At 34.6% G+C, this 15,002-nt stretch overlaps 3 protein-coding genes across 3 annotated transcripts; all 3 read right to left on the bottom strand.

The window, feature by feature from the left end:
- Nucleotides 1-1,789: 1,789 nt before the first annotated feature.
- LOC100175110 (derlin-1-like) lies at nucleotides 1,790-14,994 on the bottom strand. The gene is made up of 11 exons (XM_002123138.5): nucleotides 14,982-14,994; nucleotides 10,984-10,987; nucleotides 5,533-5,645; nucleotides 5,048-5,147; nucleotides 4,775-4,886; nucleotides 4,345-4,409; nucleotides 3,885-3,911; nucleotides 3,715-3,810; nucleotides 3,244-3,296; nucleotides 2,718-2,828; nucleotides 1,790-2,325 (listed from the first exon to the last, which is right to left on the bottom strand). Exons 3-11 carry the CDS (start codon nucleotides 5,589-5,591, stop codon nucleotides 2,184-2,186), a joined length of 765 nt encoding a protein of 254 aa, XP_002123174.1. The 5' UTR covers nucleotides 5,592-5,645; nucleotides 10,984-10,987; nucleotides 14,982-14,994; the 3' UTR covers nucleotides 1,790-2,183.
- zf(c2h2/swim)-1 (zinc finger (C2H2/SWIM)-1) lies at nucleotides 5,646-8,424 on the bottom strand. Its single transcript, XM_002123351.4, has one exon. The coding sequence runs from the start codon at nucleotides 8,105-8,107 to the stop codon at nucleotides 5,732-5,734; it is 2,376 nt and encodes a 791-aa protein (XP_002123387.1). The 5' UTR covers nucleotides 8,108-8,424; the 3' UTR covers nucleotides 5,646-5,731.
- Nucleotides 11,451-12,773, bottom strand: LOC104266546. Its single transcript, XM_009863013.3, has 2 exons — nucleotides 12,618-12,773; nucleotides 11,451-12,356 (listed from the first exon to the last, which is right to left on the bottom strand). Exons 1-2 carry the CDS (start codon nucleotides 12,663-12,665, stop codon nucleotides 11,637-11,639), a joined length of 768 nt encoding a protein of 255 aa, XP_009861315.2. The 5' UTR covers nucleotides 12,666-12,773; the 3' UTR covers nucleotides 11,451-11,636.
- Nucleotides 14,995-15,002: the final 8 nt, after the last annotated feature.

Here is a 15,002-nt window from a genome sequence, read left to right as displayed (position 1 = left end):
CTGTTAAATATGTAAAGGTTGAATATATTTAGTTTTATGTGGCTGAGCTCCTTGTTCAAAACCTTGGATTTAGTCCCGATTTTTCCAAAAGTTGAATATATACAAATATATATATTATATGTTATATTTATATGTATGTTATATATAATATACACTGAATGGTTTCAATACAACCACTACAGCTTATATATAATATATATAACACAAATATTTTTATTTCTACTTGTTTTAGTTTAAAAACAAAACCACCTCCAGTAGTTTTGTATTGAATTAAAACTAACCACAAAATTTGTGTTCATGCACCCAATATATTCAATAGTTTCGCAAAAAATCAGAAGAAAAGATAAAAGTCTGTCAGTTTGTTACAGTTGTATAAGACTAGAAAACCCTTGTTAACCAGAGCATACTGAATTTCCGGCTGATGTTGGCACCATTGTATGTGTATGTGCCCTGGCTTAAGCAAAACACTGAATAGTAAATTGGTAATTGGTGCGACTCAGTGGTTATATGGTATATATAGGTTATATATGACTGTTATATTATATAGGCTGTTTAGGTTTTTAAATATACAGAAAGAACAATCGAAATAGTTGACTGCTGACATTCATTCATGAAGTCACAAAACTTTATCTTTATATATTTAGCATTTATATATATTAATGATATATAGTTATCAAAATAATATGAAATGATTAGGTATAATTGTTACACATTCTTTTAATCTGAAAACACACTTCTGGCACCAATTAAAAAGTATATATAAATTTTAATTGCATACAATGTACAAACATATCAATAAAATAGGGGTGTTTAAAATTTTAGCACACCTGAACTAAAAGTACTATTTTCATACAGCAATATATTAACACGATTAAACACACAACAAACTAACTGCTTGGTATTGAGTTGCAATATTAAGTTCGGTTTGTTAGGCCATTCATTTAAACAGGTAAAAAATTAAAACCTTTCTTTTCGTAATGTCCTTTCGTCCACTAATACCATGTAATAATCATACGATAAACATAAATTATGAAACATTTTCATGCAATAGAAAGAAGATGTTATTTACGGGCAAGACATTACACGAAAACACGGCCTCGGCTTGTCTCACCTTAGTTACCATGTTTGTATGACGCCGCTACAAGTCGCAAATCAAGACGGGTAGTTAAAATATGGGCTTTTAAATGTCCGTTGAATATCTGGCCTCTGTGGATATTTTTAATGGGGACGGGTTCATTTAAAGGAAATTTCACGTTTTATTTAATAATACTATTATCATCGCGTAAATCAGAAGGGAAAACTATTAAAAACGCGCATAATCTGTATTTTTTAAGACTTTTGAATGTTGCGTATGTTTATATTTATCAAAACAAGGGAGCAGAGATCTAATGAACGGCCACGTACCATTATAATATGATTCATAAAGAAGATATTTATTTATATGTTGTAAAACACCAGAACCGCTTGTCGTAAAGTAAACTTGGAAATTGGTTGAATATATACGCTGATGTGAATTTAGACAAACGTTAATTAAAAGTACAAAAAACTAAATGTTTAATAGTTGCAACCCTCACCTAAATTTTGACTATTGGACCGCTTTGGATATGTATGTGTATATGGCTGTAGAAACATTTTTATTTTTAAAAAAGAACTTAAAAATTATAATTAAACGTTAGTGAAGGAAAAGACTAAATTCTGAATAATTTTTGATCTAACAATATTTCTTTAAACCAACTTAAAACAAGTTACACTATAAGACTTTCTGTAAACGGAAACTTCATTACAAATGTTAGAAGGCATTGTCTTTATTTACTTGTTTAACATAACAGAACTTCTCCATAATGAAACTTGTACGATTTGCTTCATTTTAATTATGTAGCTGGATAGGTGGAGCATTACAAATCTTATATTTTGTACACATGTTTAGCAGCTACCACTACGGTTCACCAACCTAACAAAACTGTTCGGAATCTAAACACTATCTACATCACACCAGTATTAAAGTTCCATCCAAAACTTGTTCAATACAATAAAAAAACACAAATTTAGAATCAAGATGGCAGCATTAACAAAAGGACTACTTTGTTGGCTACACAACATTTAAAAGGGCGAAGGGTCAACTAAATTGAATGAGAATAGGGGAAAATATTGCAAATTTACAAATACGCAGAAGTCTCTGCACTTTACTCTCCCAACCTTCTCCCTTCCCCCCAACGATGACGACCGCCGTTATTTCCATCATCTCCATTCACATCTCGCCTTCTTGATTGGGGAGCCGCCCCGAACCCACTCACGCCACTCCTGGTGTTGGGAAAGTACTTGTACCTGAAAGAAAAATATGTTCTTGTATTAACTTGCACTTAATAAGAAATCAATGTTTTTACACTTTCAGTTTATTTAACTTGTACCTGAATGAAAAAGTGGTGTTAGTGTGCCTGCCTCTAGTCCAGAGTTAATAGCTTAGAGGCAAAGTTACTACCATTATGGGCTTTGGTATGACCGCATGGCACTTTACGGCAATTGCTTGAACCCAGTGGTTGAGTATTTAGACATCCCCTAGGGAACCACTGGTTTGAAGATTTGGTGGCATCAACGGGTCTTAATCCCATAACCTCTGGGTTAAAGACAGTGATGCTAACCACTATGCCACAGCACCATGGTAGCAAAAGCAGAATAAAAACTCTAAATGCATACATATGTACTCATTTTAAACTTACAAAAACTGTGGAGTTTCAATGAGAGACGTCCCTCCGAAATCAAGTGGATATTTGAACTTAAGGAAGAAGTATGTGTGACCAACAAATATTCCAAGTAACTCATGGATACCACTGTGAAAGTTATTTTATTTACAGGGGCAACAGGGCTACCAATGATATTAAACTTAAAATACAATGACTGAAAAAAATATGAAATTTAACAACCATTTTTTATGAACTAAAATGAGAAACCTCAAATCCTATTTAACGTTTATTTAACATATAATATACTCATAGGAGTCATAGGCATCTAACATGGTAACATGGGTATGCACTATGCAGGCTTGTCCTGGAATAGGTTATGAAACTGTCCTGGAATAGGCTATGAAATATCCCTAATATAACAAGTAAATTAGTGATAGTGCATCAATTAAAAGGAACAGCATATACATATGACCTAGGAGATCCCTTGATAGAAAACATTAAATCATATTTAAAAGGAAAAGACAGGATGTAGCGACAAAACAACAAAAGCTGAATAACTTACCCTCCTCTAATGATAAGATTGAAAGCAAACAAAACCCATGGTAGATAGGCCGCCTGTAATAAGACATTCAAGTGTAAATGACAACTATAAAAATATTTTAATACTGTAAGTCTAAAGTATTACCACAACCCATAAATTTAAACTGCATGATTTGCATCACAACAGCAAAATTTCCATAAAAGCTCAACCTACCACAGAAACCTGCCTGTTGTTTTAAAGATGCAATATAATGCTCAAGACTAATAAATAAGAATTTTAAAATACTTAAACACATGTCAATGGTTTTAGTAATATTTCTACAACAGTAGCAAATATTGCAGCAATTGCTTAATGCTGTGGTGAATTTTATGGGCTAAAATACTAATAGACAACGCATAACTAATTGCTAACTTGTTGTTTATTTACAAACTACAGCAGTGGTCCCAGTAAACAAGTCAGCAGCCATCATAATAAATAAACTTTCACAATTACCTTAAAACGTGTCCCAAACCAGAAAGAAACAATCTGATCTCGGTTAATTTGACACCAGATATACAGAGCAGCAAGGACAAGTAATTCAAATACAATCTGAAACATTAGAAGTTATTTTAAAGAATGAAAAAAACTTATTAAAAACAAAGTAGATAAAGATAACGACTTACAGGGATATTCAGGGCAAGAGCAAGAATCTAAGAAATAAGAGTTAAGGAGTTTTCATGGTTAATTGTTAGGCTTCTTAGTATTTATCGTATTCTATAAATATGCATTCATGTAACAAATTACCATTGCATTCATGTAACAAAGCTACAAAATTAATTAGCCCACACTAGTGAAGAATCCTAATGTCCTATGGTACGTTACAGATTAGGCTGGTGGGAAGTAATAGAGGTTGGTAGTTAGGGGGCAGGGGCTAGTGGTTGTACGAGTTATAGTTGGGGATAAGTCTGGAAGTAGGTATAACTTGTATGGGTTATTGGTTACAATTACTGGTTAGCATATGACGTAGGGGGAGAACTCTTCACTTACATCGATAAACCTATGGCAAATATAATTAAATTATATTAAATAAAGTATTTCTACAATTATTAAATGAATAGGCCTAGTGATTATAGTAAAGGATACAATGGTGGTGATCCAATTAAATATGAGAAGAAACACATAATCTGCAGGCCGGCCAGCAAATATACCTGCAAACAAATATGGAGGGTGTTATAATAAACAAACATATAGTGATTAAAATGGTCTGTGGCCAGTCTGTAGATTACGGCAGGTGCACAGGCGATTTTGTTTATAAATTTTGGTTTTGTATGTCATAATTTGTTCCATCATCCCAATTAAATAAACATTGAACCAAATCTTTATCAAATTAAGTCTGTTTCCTTAATGTGGCATGGAAATGTACTTCACACACCGATTTTTAATGACAACATGCGAGCACGTGTAAATAACCATTTTGCACATGAAAGGTCTCGTCAGGAGCTGGCAACTGCCATATTCTGCATACTGGGCTTGTGGCATGATATACAACGAAAGGGTAAAGTATTTCCATTACCTGTTTCTAGTCTTATAGAATAACTGTATAGGAAATAGAGTGTGATAAGGTAGTGGAACCCTGTCATGGGAGTGATGGGGTAATAAATAGCAGCAGTAATAGGCCTCCATATCTGTAACAAAGGAAATAATAAAGTTTTAAATAAAATCGCATAAAACATCATTAACATGATTTTTTATTTATCTTTTTTGAAAAAAATAGCAAAGAACATATTATTTAAATAAATAAAGAGGAGGAAAATTCTTTGAGGTATAAATTTAAAATACTTGTTACCTGGAAGTTATGGAAGAACTGGAAATAATCAAGAACCAGCCATCCCCCACTAACAACACCAAACTTTGCGGCAAGGGGGACAACAACAGCTGCTGTAAACCTGTAATGAAAATATATTCTTGTATGTATGTACTTATAGAGACTCTTAATAGATACTATATTTTATAAATAGATTCTATTTGGATAATTTATAAAAGTCAGTTTTGGTGAAATATAGAATTTAACGTTAGAGGTTGGTAGGTAGGGGTATATGGGTAGTTACATAATTTTTATGTAGTTACATAATTTAGTTACTGTAGTTACATAATTTAATAATTGCTAATTACTAGTTAGGGACTAGGGTTAGCAGATAACACAGGGGGAGGACTCTTTACTAGCCATAAATCCTGTTAAACCTACTTTTTGTCAGTTAGGCCTATGTATTTCTTAACATTTGACCCTTTTCTTGCAAATTTTTTTTAGTAAAAAAGGTCTTAAAAAATTACCAGTAGCGTGTTATCTTTGGTATTCCTCTGTACCAATCTCCCAAATCATTTTGTGACATTCTGTATGGGTTGTTTATTCAGTATAAAGTTTCTCTAGATTAAATATGTAAATACTGAATGTATATTTGTTAGCGCACAACCAATAAGTGGCAAGATTATAATAACACAAAGACTGAAATGTACAGGAATTATAATAAGTCTATGACATGCAGATTGGGCACCCATCATGGTTTGAGTAGCATGTGGAATGTAGCCAACAATCGCAGATTTCACATTGTCGCCACAATACTTGGGCTGTGTCGTTTCTATCATCACTCATAAAACATAATGCGCACAGCTGAGGAGTGATGCGAGCTAACTTTGCCCTCAGTTCTGTGCTTTCGCTGCTGGTCGGATATTTAAGACGATTTTTCCTTTTTCTTCCCACCTTAGCCTGCGTTGAATAAAATCGTTTTTGGGTATCAAAATGTTTGTTAGAGGACATGTTGGTTCCACGCGGAAACGATTCTGTTGGTCGCATGCCTTTTGCAACTGCCACTCCTAATACCAAACGTTTACCCAGTGCTTTTAAACAATCCTCATCGTCAACTAAATCGATCACCTCGTGTATTTTATCGACATACTTATGTAAATTTGCCTTCAAGGATTGTGGACGAACTATTGAGGTTCCAACAAGAGTGTTTTCTATAACAACTTCTGGTTCTTTGTTTCGGTTTTGCTGGAAAGCAAAAGTTTTGCCTCCTGAAATAGATATTTCTATTGCATGAATGTGCTTACATGCAACTGCGTGCATCAAAAAATCCGGGCAAGTACATGTATACATATGAACACATACGTTACACATACTGCACTTAATTTGGCATTTTCCTAAACACTGAGGTTCAATCTTTTTTACGGTGTACTTATGGTCAGTTGGGTTTTCAACCTTCCATTCATTCTCTCCCAAAGACACCACCCCAGTTACCGTCCTTACAAGTCTATGTCGTTTCTGTATTTCGGCGACCCAGTGAGTTGACTTGCCTTTTGGCATTTTAATAAATTGTTCTAAACACTTGTCTCTGGAAAATTTTATAAGGGTCATCAGCAGGTTGTCGACACCTTTGTACTGTTTTTTGCTAAAATCGACACTTTTTAAAACCCGGTGAAATGCTTCGACGTACATGTTGTTATTTGCAATTGAACCAATCCGAAAACATGAGGCCCACAGCTTATATTTATCATCCAACACGTAACTGTTATTAAAATATTCGAGAAATTGTGGGGAAGTTTCACCAAGAACATCGTTTACTTCTTGTAACATTTTTCGAAACTTTTGCTCTTCTGTTTCACAGTGCAGGATTTTTAGGTATGCGTATACGGTTGCTTGGTCTTCCAAGTTTGAAATGGTTTTGGCTATCATTCTTCTCCAACATTTATCAACGTGCCAGTTGCAATACAGTCTTTTGTTAGGTATTGTAAATACTGTTGTCCAAGCATTATAAAAATTGTTGGCCAGATCGCTCATGAATATATCCGTCATAATATCCCCACATTTATGTTTTAGCGCAGAGAAGGCACGAGTTAGAAGCTCAGCGTCCTCTCTGTTAGAAATTATCCAAGCTGTGGGAATGGCTTCTCCAAAATCATCAATCACCATAATAGTGGTTAACAAAAATTTAGTGGTGGAGTGTGTGGAGTCAATGCAAATCATTTTTTGAGCAAACTCTCTTAACATGTGCTTCTGAAATTCTGTTTGTAAGCACAAAACAAAGTCGTCCTTTAGTAAATCGCAATCGGTAACTCCTTGTTGTTTGTACATTACCACGGGGTTAAAATCGTTTCCAGTTGACAGTTCTTTTATCCAAATGTCAACGCTTTGTGTATCGTTTTCATGCTTTTCCACATTTGAAATATGATATCGTTTGCGAATGTTCCAAATGTCTTTCCTTGTTACCATTGCATCTCTATCAATTTTGCGGTGATCGTCTCTAATGTAGTCTAAAACTTTTTTTGGTTCCATCCCGCTTGCCAATTTTCCACAAATCTTGCTGCGAATTTTAGTGGACAAACGCAAGTGGCAAATTTCCTCATCGTGTCCAACGTGATCAGAACAATATTCCACTGAAATAAGACCTGATGACAAGTGTGTACGCTTAATCATGTAAACCGGACATTTCCCACCAAATTTTGAAGTTCCTTGCGATTTAGTACAATGAGTAGCATCATCTTTGGGCACATATTTTCCAGATCTGTTACAACCAAAGTATATCACTTCGTAATCCATTTGTTGACGGGTTTTCTTCAGTTGAACGTACAAAGTCTTCGTTTCTGTTTGTAAGTTTTCTTTCCATGCGGCAAAATCTCTTTCCATGGCAAATTGTTCATGTAACAATTTTAGGCCTTTTTCGTGAACAATGTTGTAGTGATAAATCATGTCTTTGTTACTAGGTGCACTAAACTTACATAGGCTACAGCAAAAACCTTTTCCATTTTGCTGTAGAGATCTCAGGTATTCATTCTGGTGCTTTCGCTTTCTATGGTTGAAATAGGAACCTTTCGAGGCGAGCACCAACGGACAAAATTCACAGGAAAACATTTCAATCTTGTCTAAACTATATAACCTCAATATATCTCACTGAAAATATGACGTTTTTCTGTATGTCTCCCGCTTAACTGTACTTCAGTTAATTTGGTCACACCAGAGTCGTAGAAACACTGAGTAGTCCAACTGCCGCCACCTTGTTTCCAAGATAGAGCAAAAGCGTTGATTTTCGCAATGAATTTAAACGAACTTGTTAGGTTTTGTTTGCGATTTCCTTTTGTGCAAAGGCATAAAATAGCTTTTATTTACCTAATCAAACAATCTTTGGGAAAAATATAAAATTACCCATATTAAATGACTAAAATGTCACAAATTCACCGCTTCTAAATCTTGTTAACTTTTTTTTAAACAAAAAACAAATTACGCATATTTTTTAGACTTTCAAACTTTTAAATTTTGTTTTTAAGTCCAAGTTTCCCTTCATATTACCGAAAAACATCCATTTTCCCTATACCTACTGTGTTATTTTGGAAGATGGCGTTCAATTTGTCTTTTACGTAACAATGGGTTGGGACTACTCGGTATTTCTATGGATTTGTGACTTTTTAGTCATTTAATATGGGTAATTTTATATATTTTTCGCGAAGAATATTTGATAAGGTAAATATAAACTATTTTACCCCTTCCCACAAAGGAAATCGCAAACAAAATCTAACAAGTACGTTTAAATTCATTCCGAAAGTCCCCGCTTTTGCTCTATCTTAGAAACAAGATGGCAGCAGTTAGATTAGACTACTCGGTGTTTCTACGACTCTGGTAAAAAGAAAAGAGTGATTATCTGATATTTAGTCGCATGTTAAAAAAAAAATAAATCGTAATGCATGTTTATGTGACATTACTGAAACCTGTACAGCTGTAAACAAACAATAACATCTGTCTGACTCTTCATTAGTGTTATACGAAACGTAACTTTCCCTGCGTTTCTAAAAGTATTGTAATATCATAGCTTATTGTCGTTTTAAATAATCCAGAATGACCAGCAAATATGAAAATGCTGGCCAGCTGTAAGTGTTATGCTTCATTGAGCATGTCTGAAAAACGGGGACGATTTATCAACTATTTATACAGAATCGCACAGCTTGGTGAAATTGTAAAATACTGAAATGAGATAATTTAATTTTTTTTAATTCGATGTAATCAAAAAACATAGTTTTAAATTTTAATTTTCATTTATTCAATTTACTATATGGCAAAAGCAACCATTGAAATCTTATTTGGCGGGATTTGGCAAATCATGGGGGACTATGGGCTTTTATGTCTGTTGTAAATATGTTGTGTCTGTTACGTACGTTTTTAGGTTTGGTGGAACTTTTTTATGTCTGTTGGGACTATTTTTATTTTCGTTATTATTTATATATATACTATTTAAATGATGTTTAAAACAGAACACCCATGTTATAGTACTGGGGTAAGATGGGATACCATTAGCACCGAAAACCCATATTTCCTAAACATGTTTTGAACAATTAATAACGCTTTTAGTGTGGCGGGGTACGGTACTGTATAGTTCTGTAAAAAATCTTTGTTTTTTACCAAATGGGACGATAAATAGAATAAAAACATGGACCATCTTAACCCATCCTATTATATAACGACTGTCGTGAGAATAAACTCGAAGTGAGAATAAACAAGTTTCATATATTCATTCAATGCGTTAAAATTAATTTGCATGATGAGTGATAAATTTTCACTAATTAAATTCTTACAGCACAACACTGGACTTTATCTTTTTCTAGCTTACTGTGCTGTGTGGTCCTTTTAAAATGGCAGGTTCCAGCAATTTGTGATTAGATTTAATCGCCTATTCATTTCACGGTAAAAGTGAAAACACCTTTACGGTAGATTCGATATTCACCTTAAAAATAATTGCCCTTCCTGGAATCTAACTCATGAAATATTAATTGAAATGAGGAATCTTCCTTCTCCATTCACACAAGGGCTTTGTGTCCAAGTAAAGAGAAAACCCTGACATTCTTTAACTATTCTGTCAAAGTCGCGTAGTTCGGGTAAGACGGTCAATGTTTTTATTCTATTTTATCGCACCATTTGGTAGCAAATAAAGAATAATTACCAAACCATATAGTACCGTATCGCCACGATTCTTAAAAGAGCGTTGTTAATTATTAAAACACGGATACAAAATATGGGATATTAAATGTGCAAACTGAATCCATCTTACCCCACACTATAGTATAGTAGAGTGGGGGGAGATGGGATTCATGTAGCACAGAATATTTAAATATCCTAATCGTGTTTTAAACAAATAACAACCGTCTTTTGGAGTCGTGAGAATACGGTTTTATTATTCTTTGAATTTTTTTGTCTACTACAAAATGACGAGAAAATAGAATGATAATGTGTCCCATCTTCCCCCCACCCTACTATATACCACCATACCAACATTATTGCTAAAATCAAGTGCACTGAAAATGAAACAAGTTTATGTTGATGGTTGGGCGATAGAAACACACGGGTATAGAGTTAGAATGAAATAGAGAACTACATTTCTGGACAATATTAAAACGCAAAGTGAACGGTAACATAAACACATAATGAACGGTCAATAAATAATAATATGAAATATAATATGATGTTTTGTATACGGCTCGTGCGTTGTTTTTTCAACCTAAACACATTGTGTTTTGATAGGATTTTTCGATATATAATAGTATTATGAAATATAATATAGTAGGGTGGGGGAAGATAGGACATCTTTTTGTTCTATTTTCTTGTCCTTTTTGGTTGTAAACAAAGAACCTTTAAAGAATTATAAAACCGTGTCCTTAGGACACCCATAGACCGTTGTTTATTGTTTAAAACACAAACAGGATATTTGAAATTTTGATGAAAGATGTCCCGTCTTTCTCCACCTTACTATACCTATATTGCAATGTTATTGTATGTTATACTATGTCGGTATTATTGCAGTTCGAGAAGCATACATGCGTCAGTGGGCTGACATTTCATATTGATTTTTGATTACTTCCACACCCCCTACGTACTCTGAATAATCAACGAAGGCATCTGCACTTTTAAATCAATATCGATTTCCAAGATTTGCGAATTAACCGAAAAATGATGATCATTGGAATGGAATGGAATAGAGCTCACGGGTGTGAGGTATAAAGAATTTGAATGTAACTTATTTATCCTCGCGTGGCCGGAAAACGACAGTCGATATAACACGGGTGTTCTACATACACCTCGTATACCAGCTTACGAGTTATGTAACTTTTTTGGTGTTTGTTCTTTTCTGTATGCTGACAATTTGGACAACCCATTAGTAAAGAAGATATAAAGACAATTATAAATAGAACGACACAAAATGGAAGAAGGGAATCGCCCGTTATAGCGTAATTAATATTTCACTAAGTAAACATATATACAGCGGGACAGAAATATATCCCGCTCACCGCAAAGGAGCGCAACATGAATTATAAACGCCATAAAACGTTTTAACTGCGGTATAAAAACTTGACGTCTTATATTCATAAAACATAGCCTAAAATGTACGAAAAAATATTCACAAACTGAAAGTTCTTGTCATAACCTGTTGCTGCCTCTTTAGTTTGGTTTTTATAATAGGAATCCAAACTATTCCGCAAACGCCGAGCAGAAGTCCAATAGACAGACATACCGGCCCCGCCATTTGTATGGTGGGGTACCCAGCAAAGTACAAAGCTGCAAGCGCAATTCCAAGGGTGAATATGACACCTCCGACAACCATTAGAGCAATGGCTTTCCTATAGTAGGTTCGTTTAGCTTGCGCAAGCCGCTCCCCTCCTTTAGCAGCGGCCCCAGCCGCCACAAATGCATCAGCAGAGCACGCCACTTTGACGGTCAGGCTCTTCCTTTCGTCAAATGCGCTTCTCTCAGAGTTAGACGATTCAACAGCGGCACTCGAGCGCTGCTTGGCGCAATCTTGGGACAGAGATTGTCGCAAGGATTCCGATGCCAAGACACCAGTCTTCACGGATCCGTTACCGGTGTTTGAGTGCGGACGTAGCAGTGAGTCTCGTTCACAGTTAGTAGTCAAATTAGAAATCGAGGAATTAGTTGTCACGCAATATTCGTTCTTGATAGATTGTTGTGGTGTGGAAACCTTCTTTCGAGCCCTTTGGTGATTTACTGCTGTTCCAACTTGGTCGTCATTATTGCTCTCAACATTCTGACTATTCTGTCGCCTTGTTTTAGATGTTGAACGTTGTTGTTGTGGTTTGTTGTTGCTGTTATTGTCCTTTGGCTGCAAATACCATTATATTGATTAGATAGAAATATATAACTTAGTTCACAAAGAGATCATTCTGACATATTGCGCTAAAACAACCAAAACAATTAAAGACTGTTGCAATGGTTTAATATAAATAAAACAAAATATTGCAATTGACAAACTATTAAAATATTAATTGCAATAGTTCAGACAAAACAAAATATCGAAACAAAACAAACTATTGTTAAAACAAATGATTACAAGACGATGATCCCTTTTATAAATACAACACACCTGGGTGTAACAGTATATATAGATAGCTGGATATACAACCTGCAACATTGAAAAATAAAGATCTTTTTAATAATATTTAGATAGGTTACTGTGTTGCCAACAATACGTTTACAGATATAGTACTGTAAAGGAAGATGGATACCGCGTTTAACAGCACATAATAAACTATATTTTCGGATGATTAAGAAACAAAAATACCTATAGTTCAACACTATTAGTCTTTAGTAAATTTTTTTCATTACTTTCTGCTTTTCCCCTTTTGTATATAGTAGGGTGGGGTGAGATGGGACACATTTTCATTCTACTTTTTCGTCACATTTAAAAGAATTATTAAACTATATATCTTCTCAACTGCCGTAGACCGTTGTTAATTGTTTAAAACACGATCAGGATATTTGAATATTATGTGCTAGAGGTGTCCCATCTTGCCTCACCCGACTATATACTACTCCAACTTTCATTGCCGGGACCGATGGAATATAGAGATTCAAAACCTCTTTACATATAATAACTTGGCTAATGCATTATACATAGCACAAAATAACGCGTGAATCAAAATCGCTGGATATCGACAAAAGTATTCGATCTTGCGATTAGAATTCTAAGAAATTCCTTGAATCCATTCATGTTTGCCAGATTCTGGCACGTATGATTAATTAGCATCGGCGAACAAACGGGGCGACTTTAAACCACCGAGAAGCCAGTTTAATAATTAATGAAGCAAACTGTATATGAGAAGGAGAGAAATAAAGGTGTCTTTATTTTTAATACAACAATTTTAATGTAGCGCTGGGCGAAAAGCTACTGTACCTTAAACAGTTTGTGTGTGGTGTTAAAACAATATGTTTCAAACCAAATTGTAATGTAAATGTCACTCCACACTGTTGCGGGAATGTTTCGGATAAATATAGTAGGGTGGAGAAAGACGGAACACCTTTGACACATAATATCCAAACATCCTGATCTTGTTTTAAACAATTAACAACGGTCTATGAGAGTCGTGAGGATAAAGTTTTATAATTAGAATTTTCTTTGTTTACTGCCAAATTTTGAAGATAAAACAGGATGAATATGTGTCCCATCTTCCCCCACCCTACTACATTATAGTTAGAAACTTAATTAGCTTGTTACTTTAACGATAGACACATATAGTAGGTTGGGGTAAGATGGTCCAGGTTTTCATTTTTTATCTTCTCATTTGGTAGTAAACAAAAAATGTTTACCGAATTATATATATATATAGAAATATATATTATGGTGTGCTAAAGGTATCCCATCTTCCCCTACAGTAATATAAAACCCCAGAGCTTTTCAAACACACAATACTCAACTCGTAGGACTAAGATTTCGAATATTGTAAGTGAGACTTCATCAATAAAAAGGACATGTGTTTAGGAACCACGTATGCAACTTTGTGGTTGAGGATTTTTCAATTTTTTGACAGACGATTTCGACAAGCCTTCAATGCAACGAAGGTATCGCAAGCATGTGGAAACGTGGGAGAGAAGTTAACGGTTCAATTATCACACTAGAAACTCAGATGTGTTGTTTCAACACACTGGCATGTTATTACAGCACTGCTAGTGTGTAAATTTTGAGTGACTTCACACGTTTTATGTGTCGTTAGAACACACCGACGTGTTAATTCGCAAAACAACACGCCGATATTGAAAACAACACGCCCGTTTGATAAGGAAACACACGGCTGCTTTTATCAAACGTGTTGAAATGAGGGAAAAAACACACTTGGTGTGTTTTTTTGGTAAATTACACACCATATGTCGTGTTGTTTCCACACCATTGCCGTGTTGTTTTAAATGTAAACCTTTTTAGATACTAATATCAATTGATGCAAACCTGACTAATTACTCCCCCTTTAACATAGAACACTAATATAAAATAAGTTTCAGATGTTTTCGTATTGAGTTCACTTTAGTGTACATGCGATGACAGTAGGCGCATATTATTTTAAATCTACTGTCAAATCGATGGAAATTAAGTACATGAGCGTTTTATTTACTTTTATCAGTGGCTTGAAACAAGCATATTGAGCAAACAACGTACGGTAACATTTTTTGCGAGTGATAAACTTCAAAAGTAAAGAGCGGATCTATGAGAGTGTATTTTCACAATGATTCATGATGTTAGTGAATCTGTGGACCATTTAATATGTTAAATGCTAATGAAAAACCAATGCATTTCATTAAAATGCAACTCACTATCCATATGTGGTCCATTTTCGCTATTGCTTTTATGTTTCAATTTAAACTTATTGATAACTGGCCTCTTTTAAATAATTTTTACATTAACCGTTGTGAAAATTGAAACGCGCGCGAAAAGTCTGAAAGTTTCCTCCAATAAAACTTCAGATAGAAAATGCGCGGG

Source organism: Ciona intestinalis, unplaced genomic scaffold, assembly GCF_000224145.3.
Source record: "Ciona intestinalis unplaced genomic scaffold, KH HT001091.1, whole genome shotgun sequence".
Taxonomy (NCBI): domain Eukaryota; kingdom Metazoa; phylum Chordata; class Ascidiacea; order Phlebobranchia; family Cionidae; genus Ciona; species Ciona intestinalis.
Note: the sequence above shows the minus strand (reverse complement) of the source record. Positions and strands in the feature narration are given on the sequence as shown.

Coding starts and splice junctions, on each gene's coding strand:
- LOC100175110 (XM_002123138.5), bottom strand. CDS start 5,591: ATGTCACAAAATGATTTGGGAGATTGGTACAGAGGAATACCAAAGATA. Junction 5,148..5,532: donor CCAAAGATAACACGCTACTG/GTAATTTTTTAA, acceptor TTTTCATTACAG/GTTTACAGCAGCTGTTGTTG. Junction 4,887..5,047: donor AGTTCTTCCATAACTTCCAG/GTAACAAGTATT, acceptor CCTTTGTTACAG/ATATGGAGGCCTATTACTGC.
- LOC104266546 (XM_009863013.3), bottom strand. CDS start 12,665: ATGTTGCAGGTTGTATATCCAGCTATCTATATATACTGTTACACCCAG. Junction 12,357..12,617: donor ATATATACTGTTACACCCAG/GTGTGTTGTATT, acceptor TGGTATTTGCAG/CCAAAGGACAATAACAGCAA.